Source organism: Penaeus monodon, chromosome 39, assembly GCF_015228065.2.
Source record: "Penaeus monodon isolate SGIC_2016 chromosome 39, NSTDA_Pmon_1, whole genome shotgun sequence".
NCBI classification, from domain to species: Eukaryota; Metazoa; Arthropoda; class Malacostraca; order Decapoda; family Penaeidae; genus Penaeus; species Penaeus monodon.
This window is the reverse complement of record NC_051424.1, coordinates 3,694,096-3,705,716: the sequence shown is the minus strand read 5'-3', so window position 1 is coordinate 3,705,716 and position 11,621 is coordinate 3,694,096. Positions and strand designations below refer to the sequence as shown.

At 39.8% G+C, this 11,621-nt stretch overlaps 1 protein-coding gene across 2 annotated transcripts in view; it reads left to right on the top strand.

Moving 5' to 3' along the window:
- Nucleotides 1–234: 234 nt before the first annotated feature.
- The window catches only part of LOC119597435, a gene marked incomplete at its 5' end in the record, with an annotated part of 16,360 nt that continues 4,973 nt past the window's right edge, over nucleotides 235–11,621 (top strand). The window contains 9 exon segments of one of the 2 annotated variants that reach the window (XM_037947005.1): nucleotides 235–498; nucleotides 747–845; nucleotides 1,643–1,845; nucleotides 3,937–4,264; nucleotides 5,798–5,970; nucleotides 7,625–7,715; nucleotides 8,133–8,234; nucleotides 9,793–9,916; nucleotides 11,363–11,621. The exon segment at nucleotides 11,363–11,621 is cut by the window's right edge and continues 86 nt beyond it. In XM_037947005.1, the coding sequence (XP_037802933.1) occupies nucleotides 235–498; nucleotides 747–845; nucleotides 1,643–1,845; nucleotides 3,937–4,264; nucleotides 5,798–5,970; nucleotides 7,625–7,715; nucleotides 8,133–8,234; nucleotides 9,793–9,916; nucleotides 11,363–11,621 (1,643 nt within the window). 2 annotated transcript variants of the gene reach the window in all.

Genomic DNA, 11,621 nt, shown 5'->3' with positions numbered 1-11,621 from the left:
CTCTCTTTCTCTCTCTCTCTCTCTTTCCTCTCACTCTCTTGGCTTCTCTCTCTCTCTCTCTCTCTCTCTCTCTCTCTCTCTCTCTCTCTCTCTCTCTCTCTTCTCTCTCTATATATATATATATATATATATATATATATATATATTTATATATATATATATAAATAACAGGATTTAACTCCAGAAAAGCAAACCTCATAGTTCACTCTGTTGGCAGGAATGTCTTCGCGGTCCCGTGGACGAGGCCACAGAGGGAGCGGGAGGGGAGGTTATGGGCACAGAGGGGGAGGCAACTGGGGAGGGAACCGAGGTGGGCACAGAGGGGCTGGGGGAGGGGGTGGGAGGATGGATTATTACCACCACCACCACCATCACGGAGGGCGGTCACCACACCCATCGCAGCGGCAGCATGATCCGGAGAAGCTGCTGGCCTCCCTTGGGCCTGAAGCACAGCTAGCCCTCACCACTGCCATCATCAACTCCGTGCTGAAAACCCCAGTAAGGAATCTTTAATTGTCATAAAATTATAGGTCTTAGAAACATCTTGATTGTCTCTCACAAGTGTCTAAGTATCCTCTGATATGATGCTGTAGGCTCTCCTAAATTAAACTGTGGTATTGAATTTTTTGCCTTTTGGCAATTTATTTTATTTTTCATTTAGATTTTTTAATTGGTGTGTGATCAGTGTATATAAGCCCCCTGGAAAAGTCAAATATTAATAAACAATACCCTTTTACCTGTCCTAGGATGGCAGGGAGGGACGAGGCAACTTCCGTGACAACCGGGAACCTAACTACAGACATCAGCGGGATCCCCGCCGTGATGGTCGTGGAGGCTACTACAGGGTAAGCTGAAGACATGGCAGACGCACTAGCCTAGCTTGGTTTCGATCCCTTGGCTGGATCTAGACCCCCTTTGCATAGACTTGCCTTTACTGGCCCAAATGTTAACAGTAAAATTTCCCCACGTTGCCGCATGTGGCTCGTGGGAATGTTATTGGTTAACATTTTGGAGCATTGTGCATAAATTCCAGTCTGTAAACTATGATTCAGATCAGAGAGCATAAGTTTATCTTGTACTCATTCTGTGGTTGATTTATATAAGTATCTTAATCCCTTTTTAAAGTCCAGAAGACAAAATGGACCCATTAACTGGTCACAAACATAGGTCATAGCATTTTCAAGCTGCAATGGAAACTGCTATAATAAGCCTTCCAAAGCAAAACCTAACTATTGATTACTTCTTGAATGATGAAAATATAAAGTTTAGAAACTACGGATCTTGTTATCCTATTAAGCTATGACTATCAGTCTTGAGAAGTCTTACAGTGTCAGATGATATTGCAAGATGAGACCTTCAGTAGAGGGCACACGAGAGCTACTGAAAACCCATTAGCATATTTAAATTCTGAATGTGAGTTCCCAGTTACCTGTTTGATTGCTGGACATGCAGGTGTACTAATTGGACTCCATTGTCATTCCAAGATTCTAAATTGGTGTTAATGAGAGGTCCAACCTGTGCTTCCTAGCCTCTTAGATGTAGTGTTCTTTAATTAGATTGTTTGAAATAATCAACAGCCAGCCATGAGGCATTGCCCAAGGCTGCCATGATGAACCTCAAGCCATGAGTCTCATTCATTCAGGAGGAGTCGAGGGAGCGCAGGCACTTTGGTGAGGACCGCAGGTATGAGCCCAGGTCGCACCACCAGGAGGGGCGCAGCCATCACTATGACCGAGAGAAACCCCCAGCTGGCCCCCCTCGCTCCCGTTATGGCAAATACCCCGGCCAATCCAAGAGGAGGCCGTCGCCTCATGGCCATCCTGGGGCCGCGTACAAGCGACAGAGGTAAACACCACTGAAAAGATCGTGTCATGATTTATAAATGAATTTCTGATTCTTCCAGCAATGAAGTAAGAAAGCATGTACGCAAGCAGTGAATTCTCACATACACGTGTGCACATAGCATGGATGTGCCGGACCATAGAGCTGTGGCACGGAGACACGACCAGAGCTGGAAGACTGAGCAACTTACAGTGTTTGAGAGGAAAGGAGACAAAAGAGCATCATGTGTCACTGATCACGGAGATGCCTATTATTGTCAGTGTAACTTGATGTTTTGTGGAACTTATATACAAGTTTGTAAGAAGGAATCTGCAGGGAACAAAGAACTCATGAACTGTTGACTGAGCTAGAACATTGTAGAACATCCTCAGTTGGAAGAAAAGTGAAAGAATGACCCCGGTTGGTTGCCACATTCCCCCCAAGAACTCATCCTACCATAAGGGTAGAAGGAGGACGGTTGGATGCACAAGGAATAAGTATATTTCAGATCAGTGGTAGCTAAGTATTTTATCCAAATATCTTTGTCATGGAATGGAAATAAACTTTTCATTTAGTTACTCAGTTTTCAAGATATTTATGATGTATTACTTTTATAAAGTTGCAGGAGATAAAAAAGGCCTTTCATTGCCATTAATGAAAGCTGTTAATAACGTAGTTGAATACACCTAGAAACATTAACAAGGAAGGTCTGAGTTTTGACTGAGATGGATGAATGAAATGAGGTTGGTAATGAGAGAAGCGGGAAAGCAAAGTAATTGATTGGGGTTGCATAATGCTTTCAAGTAAAGTAGATTGTCAACTGTCCTATATATTGACAGTGTGCTAGTCAGAGGTGCAAGTTCAACTTTATTATTATTATTGTCATGAATATTGAGAACATCACCATTTTCATTCCAAGGAATTATTTGACTTCCACATTGTTAGTTGTTTTTTTGATTAATGGTGTTGGTGTTTTGTAAGTTTATCTTATGATGATTATGCTTTTGCTTTGAGGAAGGGAAATACTTGGTTTTGTTGACATGAGAAAAGTTGTACAATTAGACTAACTTGTTAGTATTAAAAATGAACTAAATGTATGTAGAGTTCTTGCCATAGATCATTATATTTGAGTAACATTAAAATTTTTTGATAAAGGTTAATGAAGCAGAAGCTTGATGATAGATGATAGAGATTGATAAGCATGGGCTAGGGGGAAGGGAGGGTATTTAGAGTATACAGGTGTTGTAGCAGTAATTCAGGGGAAGCTGTTAAAACCATTAGTGTAAGGGTAAATGGTGAGAGAGATTGAGATTGTGAGAATGAATTAGAGGCAGAAAGAAAGAGAAATATCGTGAGGATGAAGAGACAGTAAAACAAAATAATTCATATATATATATATATATATATATATATATATATATATATATATATATATATATATATATATATATATATATATATATATATACACACATGTATATACATATAATATAAATACATGTGTATATATAAAACACACACACACACACACACACACACACACACACACACACACACACACACACACACACACACACACACACACACACACACACACACACACACACACACACACACACATATACAAAGAATTTATCAAACAGACTTACTGTAGTGTGTAGGGAGGGGGATGACGATAAAAGAGTAAGAAAAAGGTGGAGGGGAGAGACAATGTTGAAAAAGGGGGAGGGAAGGAGGGAGGAAGGGAGGGTGGGTGGTTGGGAGAGAGGAGAATATTGAATAGAGAGCATGTAGGACGATGGATGAAGCTTTAGGTAATGGGTGTGATAAGGCCTGTTATTCATATTTTTTCATTTATATATTTGACGAGGAGACATTATTATGACTTCTCTCGTACATTGTACTATCTTGCATTAATTTTTTTTGTCTTATGTTTTCCTTTCTTATGTGAAAGTGCTTTGCATTCAGCTATGTAATTAAATTTTTTAGACATTCTTTTTTATGTGTGTGTATTTGATCATAGCTTTTGCAAATTGAAATAACCATTCCAGAATTCTTAACTAAACCTCCACCACTGTAAACCCTATGACAAAAATGTGTCGTAACATTTATCAGAATGGAGAGCATTGAGGCTGGAGGCAGTCCTCACAGGGAAGAATTTGCCGAAAACGACTCTGGTGCTGCCTCAACCCACGACAGACCGCGTGACAGGGAGCACCACAGTGAGGGCCCCAAGGAAGGCCATGACTCCCATGAGGTGGCTGCAGGGGGTAACGGCACTGGAGAGGGGGAAGGCGGGCCCAGCGGAGTGCAGGTCACCATCCGCGCAGATGGGGAGCGAGCTGTGAACAGTGAGGGCCACGTGAGGACGCGGGTGGCCGGTCGCCTCTTTGTTGAACTCAGATGTCCACATTGCCCGAGCCAGAGGTCCATCACTTTCAAGGTAGGAGCTTCTAAGCATGAGTATAGAAAGTCACAGATGTCTTGAAGGGAAGAGAGAGAGAAAGAAAGGGAATATCAGAATGCTGATTAAAACCGTCCAAGTAATTTTTTTCTTTAATTCACTTTGATGTTAGTTGACTCCTGATATGAAACTTTTACAAGAGCAGTTTGTTTGTTATGTTACTGAAATTTTATTGATAGAAAAAAAAAATATTGTAAGAAAACCAGGATTTGAAAATGACTTCAAATCCTGGTGACTTTCGACACATATATCAAAAGCTAACACATCGATCACATTTTTATTTTGTCTATATGATTATGAAGATTAAGGGTATTGTAAATAAATCTGATTTCACTTTTATAGTATACACATAACTTTCACAGAGAGCTTAATGAGCTAAAACTTGAGATCCCAGGGTTATGATAGTAAATTAATAATAAGATGATTAACCTGTTACTGCTGGGCCATACCTATAGCTGTCATAACAAACTGCTTGATCTGCCGGGTACAGCTATATACATGACGACACGCTATAGCATGTCGAGCAGGAAGTTCCGCTACATGTAGTGGACTTCAGGCCAAACGGCAGGATGGTTGCCAGAAATCATCCGAGTCAGTGATGCTGAGAGATTTCTAATACTGTCATTAAGGGAATAACCCTCAATGACGGTATCAGAAATCTCTCGGCGTCACTGACTCCAGTGACTTCTGGCAACTGTCTTGCCGTTTGGCCTGGGAGTCTTCTACACATAGAGGAACTTTCCGCTCAGTGCGCTTTAGTGCGTCGTAACACCTATAATCGTACTGAGCATAATGAATTGGTTTGGTATGATGACTATAGACGTGGCCTTGTAGATACAGGTTAAAAAGTGAGAGGAAGACTTACAATGTAATACTCCCATTGCTGGGCATATTCAGGCAGAGTTACATATCGAATGTTAGTAAAATGCCGCATGGCAGAAAGGAATTGTTGCTGCTGTGTGGCTATTATGATGTTTTGGTTCTGAGGTGTGGCTACAAATATATGCATAGATGCTTAAAAAAGAATCTCCAGTTCAGTTAGCAGGATTTTCAGCCCTATACTCCTTTCAGCCTTGTACCCCACACATGTGCTCAGATGGTGGAGGGATTAGGGGAAGACAGTTGTATTCTTTACTTGTGATCATGAAAGTGTTTGGCATGTTAAGATTTTAGGTGCCTTAGATCTAGTAGGCCAACACAGACTAATCCTGTAGCAGCTGGAATCATTTTTTTTTTGCATGTACAATGAACTAGTTTTAAAAAGTGTGTTTGTTTCATCTCAACCTTGCATAGTTAATAAAATATGATTATATATGCAGCAAAGATGACATCTTCAGAATTAAATACATGTGTGAGGATAGAGCAATGTGTGTATTTTCCATTACATTATATTATTTACATTTAGTATACTAATTTCCTCTAGCTGAAAAAGATATGTAAATGAAATAAACAGTAAGAACATAAAGACATAGATATTTTCCAATTCACCTAATCCTCAATGTTTTCCCATAGGAGTACAAGTTCCACCTGGGAAGTGAGGGACACAAACAGCAGCTGAACCGGCTGGCTAGGAAGCACTCTGTGGTGCTGAGGAAGATCAGGGTGCAGCAGAGACAGGAGCAGAAGGAGATCGAGGCAAAGTGGCGAGAAGAAAATGGCGAGGAGTTTAAGTCAGCTGTTACTAGGTACTGCTGTGTTTCCTTGTGTGTTGTACAGTGTATTTTATTGCCATGATTGGTTATAAATTTTAGAGTTCATTATGATTTTTTACCCCTTTTATCATTCTTTCATTCCTTGCATGCAAATAGCTTATTTGTGTAATTCAGTTATCTTGACTGATACTTTTTTTACTCTCTCACTGTCATAATTTAAAAAAAATCATATAGTTTGCAGAATTTGTATTTTGCTCAAGGTGGTACATGGAACCTGTGGCCTAAGATCTTAGCAATGTCAGAATTCAGATAGAATTCTTCAGATGTCAAAAAACACAGTACAACATATGGAATGTTCGAAATAGCCATTGGAGTGGCTCAGGAGGTACAGTGCATACAGGCTGTAAGCACAACCCATCGTAACTATGCCCTATTGCTGTGGGGTTACAGTTCATTTTCAAGTGTTTATTTGAAAACTAATATTCCTTGCTTGAAATGAAGGGAGCACACAGAGCACCAGACAGGGAGGGGGGAGAGGGTGATTAGTAGAGTGGATACCATCATATAGCAAAGGTAAGTTGCTCTTGTTTCTACTGCTTGTTCATTTATTCATATAACTTTGAATGGCTGTACATCAAAATTTATTTTGTGGAGCAAAAGGTAATATTGTGGAGTTACTGCCAGTTGGACTTGGTTGAAAATTTTGAGAAAAGGTTGAACATGTCAAGATGAATAATGCCCTTGGAATTCCAGTACATGAAGCGCTTATAGAATGTTAGGGAATAAGTGAGGCAGCAGGCAGATTTACTGACATGGTGAGAGTGCTTGATGCATGGACAATTCATGTAACTTTAATCTTTTACTGCTTGGCCTTGCCTGTAGCCGTCATAGCAAACCGACTCATCACGAGGGTACGGCTGTATGTGTTGCAACGCGCCAGAGTGAGTTCCACTACATGTAGTGGACTCCTAGGCCAAAGGGCAAGACAGTTGCCAGAAGTCACTGGAGTCAGTGACACTGAGAAATTTCTGATATGTCACTGAGGTGTTAATCAATTTAGAGGCCAAATCCCATGTGGGTTGGATAGGTATTATGGCTGTTACCTTGAGTACTAGTAACTGAGCAATGTCGTTATGTGGAACATTCATATTCACAGTAAGGACATTTAAATTAGTATGAAACTATAAAATTTTGGCTCCAATTGCAGTGTATTATTTTATTTTTGGTAGTTTTAGAAATTGTAGGTCTCATGTATGACATGTTTTGCAGGTAATCTAGATATACAAATATTATTTTCATAATAGTCAATTGTCATTGCTTGTTATAAGGGGTGTATACAGAATATCATTCTGTCATTGTGTTAAGATTACGTCTGAAACTGTCATTGCAATTGTATACTTAATTGGTTGTCAAGCAATATGTAAATATATGGAAAGTTACAGAAATATATGTAAAAGTATTACCAGTCTAGGCACAATGAAGTCCAGAAATTTGTGAGCATTTCTGATAAAAAGGGATGTATTATGTTTGCATATAGGAAAGGGGAATACTGTGCACATAATCCCCTTGGTAACTAATCTAGATATTTAAAAAGATGAGATAATTCCTGTAAATGATTGGAAGTATCATTCACATTTAGCTTATTTTTGATTATTTGTTTTTCTTTTGCTTCTTGCCTTAACCCCAGGTTCTGCAGTACCTGCAAGCTAGCCTTCAAGTGTTTGGGCAAAAACTCAAGTGACGGCATAAGCCACCACAGCAGAAGCAAGCTACATAGGGTAAGTTGGAATGTTACTGATGTTTTTGTCATCTTGGTAAAATACCCTATATTTTTTCTGCATGTTTCTTAATCCACAGGAAACCATTGTTTCAATGGTAGCGTGTGTGGACATGGTTCAGGATATGTGTAGTGTCTCAGTTTAAAATGAAAAGATAAAGAAGTAAAGAAATGCATGAACTGTGTTATTTTATTAATTTTAAAATCTATTTATTATTATATTTCTTAGTAATCGAACCTGGAACTTGTTAACAAATCTAAGAGTTTGGTTATATTTGTATCTTGGCAAACTTTAAGAGGACATCTCATAACTGTTTTGTACTTGGTCATTTAGAAAGTCTTACAATAATGATATTTTATATTTAAGCATTGGACTATGTGACATTTTACTGTTAATCAAACCTGTTGCATTCCACAGATGCAGAGGCACTATCTCCATCCTCGATGTGGAATATGCAGAATCACTTTCCCGAGCCGCATGGTGTATGAGCATCACATTGCTTCTATCAATCACCTACGGGTAAGTCTGCTTCTTCTTGTGTATTTGTGACTACCTTCTCTCCTCCCCCTTTTCCTCTTCTCCTTTCCTCTCTCCTCTTTACTTTCTTCCTCTCTCTCTTCTCTCCTCTCCTCTCCTCTCCTCTCCTCTCCTCTCCTCTCCTCTCCTCTTCCTTTCCTAGCCTCTGGGCTAGTACAGTGGTCACGTGTTGGCCTCTCATCCGAGGGGTCGGCAGTTTGTGCCCCGCCCAGGCGCGAAAAGTTGCAATTGTCGCGCGGAGGTTACTGCTGTGGCTGGGCACCACGGCTGGTTAGGAATAGGTTCAGCCGAGTCAGCACCAGCTGACACGAGAACGAGTCGGCATTAGTTGACACAGGCTGGGCTCCCCTCATAGCATAGCCCGGGCGAAGCAAAGCTTCACATATTGGACTTATCCTTATCTCCTCTCCTTTCCTCTCCTCTCCTCTCCTCTCCTGTCCTCTGTCCTCTCCTGTCCTCTCTTGCTTCCCTCCTCTCCCACCTCCCCTCCTCCTCCTCCCTCCTCCTCCTCCCTCCTCCTTCCTCCTCCCTCCTCCTTCCTCCTCCCTCCTCCTCCTCTCTCCTCCTCCTCCTTCCTCCTTCTCCTCCTCCTCCTCCTCTCCTCCTCCTCCTCCTCCTCCTCCTCCTCCTCTCCTCCTCCTCCTCCTCCTCCTTCTCCTTCTCCTCCTCCTCCTCCTCCTCCTTCCCTTCCTCCTCCTCCTCCCTCCTCCTCCTCCTCCTCCTCCTCCTCCTCCTCCTTCCATTTAACTCATTCATAGCTGGCAGAATAAAGAAAGTGACATCCCACATACTGGGCAGTTCTGCGTTAACATCTTTTCTAACAAAAAGTTCACACTTTTCAGAGAAAGTACCATAAATTCTCAGATCAAGCATGTGTTCTGTGAGAACATTAGCCTTGTTATTTCATTAAGACATGAGTATGTGCCCTGCAGAACATTTTGAAGGACATTGATTTCAAAAGACTTGTTATCATTTTAGCATGCAGATGCAAACCTCATGATGTGTCTTATTTTTAAGAATGTAGGTTGGTTGTATGCCTTTATATCCCTAAAATACATAAACTGGACATGAAACTAGTGTTTAGCAATTAAGATAGTAGATATGTATAGATTTTCTATTTATTTTTTTTAATCAGTACTAGATTCATAAGATTGTAATTTCTTCACTTTCTTTGAGCAGTATTAGTGACAGAACAAGTCACACATTATTTAGAACATTAAATATCTCTGCTTGTCAAGCTTTCTGCCCATTCCCACATTCTGAAGATGCCTGCAAACTTTGAAATGTTTAATTCACATATGTTGCTCTGCCAGCGATGAATGAGTTAACTATACACACGCTGAAACACACACACATCCTCCACCTGCCATGTAATTTGATATATATATATATATATATATATATATATATATATATATATATATATATATATATATATATATATATATATATACACTGAAATATATACATGATCTATAATTTCCCTACATGTTGTGGAACAAGTGATAAGATTAAATACATAATACAGGGCTCGTTGCAGGTAAGGACAGCAACCATTGACAGTCAGGGTGGCAGCCGACGCAATGAGAACCACAACCAGGAGGAGGAGGGGGTTGACCTTGACTTGGCTAACTTTATGACACTCGACTCGGTGGGAGAAGACGGTAAGCTTAGCATAATGTAAAAAAGTTATAGGTTGACTAAGATGTAAAATTAGCCTAAGAAAATGAGAAGAATACTCTCATTTATATCTAAAGAATTGTAGTTGCAAATGTTTATACAACTTGTACAATTTCTCAGTGCCTGGTTTCCTTTCTAAGTTACGTAACTTTGTTAGTAAGTTGGGTTACAATAACAGTCACTTGATATTATAATTTGGTGTGAAAGAAGAGGAGTTAAAAGCTAAAAGAAAGTAGACATTCTTACAATAACTCTTCCACTGATTTAATAATTTCTTGTTATTTACTGCTAAAGTGAAAGTTAATATTTTTAAATTTTTTAATCATCATCTCCCTTTTTTTATTTATTTATCTATTTTTATGATCACCATCATTATTATTATTTTTTATCTCCAAGTACATTCGATAGACAGTGGCAAATGTGCTGAATTTAACCAGAGGATTGATGAAAGGATTAAGTTCACCATCTGATTTTTTATATACATGACTTTGATGGGTGTACCGTTTTGATTTTTAAGCCTTTCTTCAAAGTCAGAATGAAAAAGCCAATAAAGAAGAAAATTGTGTTTCTGCTGGCAACATTGCCTTATGCAGATGGGCTTTCTGCAGTTTGTTTAAAGCATTTTAGACTTAACCTGCATTTTGTAGGAAAATATTTAATGTACCAAACTTCATACATTTTGAGAACTATGGAATTTGATGATTTCTTAGTAATTCTGATATTACTCTACCTGACCTTGCCTATTTACCCCATTCCTTGGAATTCCCTGAAGTTAAGCCCCTCTGGTACTATGAGTGAATTGGACCTCAACTAATCCTGTTGCTCTGGGAGCTAGTGACACATAGAACCAGTAGGTCAAGCCTAAGCAGATAACATTATACTAACAACAACAACAATAATAATAGTACCATGACAACAATAATAGTGATGATACTAGTAATAATGATGATTATGATAACTTTAATGATAAGGATAGTAAAAGAAAAAGAAAGGCTCCCCCCCAAATTCAAGAAATGGGGTAAACAGATGAGATCAAATAGGCTTAGTAATTGGCTGCTTGGTTAAGGACTTCATTGATGAAGAACACCTTGAACCTGTTGCCAGTGGTAAAAACTAATTCAAGAATACTTGATCTTGTTGAATTATCTATCCATGAAAAAGGTCATTAGTGCTTCATATTCCTTTTTTTCACTTCTTTTAGTATAGCTTGTTTCAGCATGTGAAACTGTGTCAGAGTTTAAAAGGAATAATGCCAGATGTGGTTTATCTGTAGTGCCAATTAAGTGCATGCATATCTCTAGTAGGCCATAAATAGAGTGAAAGATACAAACCCATTGGATGTTGAATGTTTGCATTTTAGTTAGTACTACAGTTTCTGCACAGAAGAGTCAACTTGGTAATGCATGCAATCTTATGCTGACTCCTTGCAGATGATGAAGAGGTGGGATCGGAGCATGAGGAGATCACAGGGGGCATTGATGCTGTGGAGGCTGCAGAAAAGGAAGCTGCAACAGGAGACGAGGATGAGGATGAGGACCTAGATGAGTCAGAGAGTAGCAGCAACCGCAACAAGGGTCATGGGCACTACAGGAGCAAGGAGGAACTGCAGTATGGCCGCAGGGGACGAAATGTAGGCAGCAGCAAGGGCAAGAGGCACAGGGCACATGACCGGGGGGATGAGGATGAGGA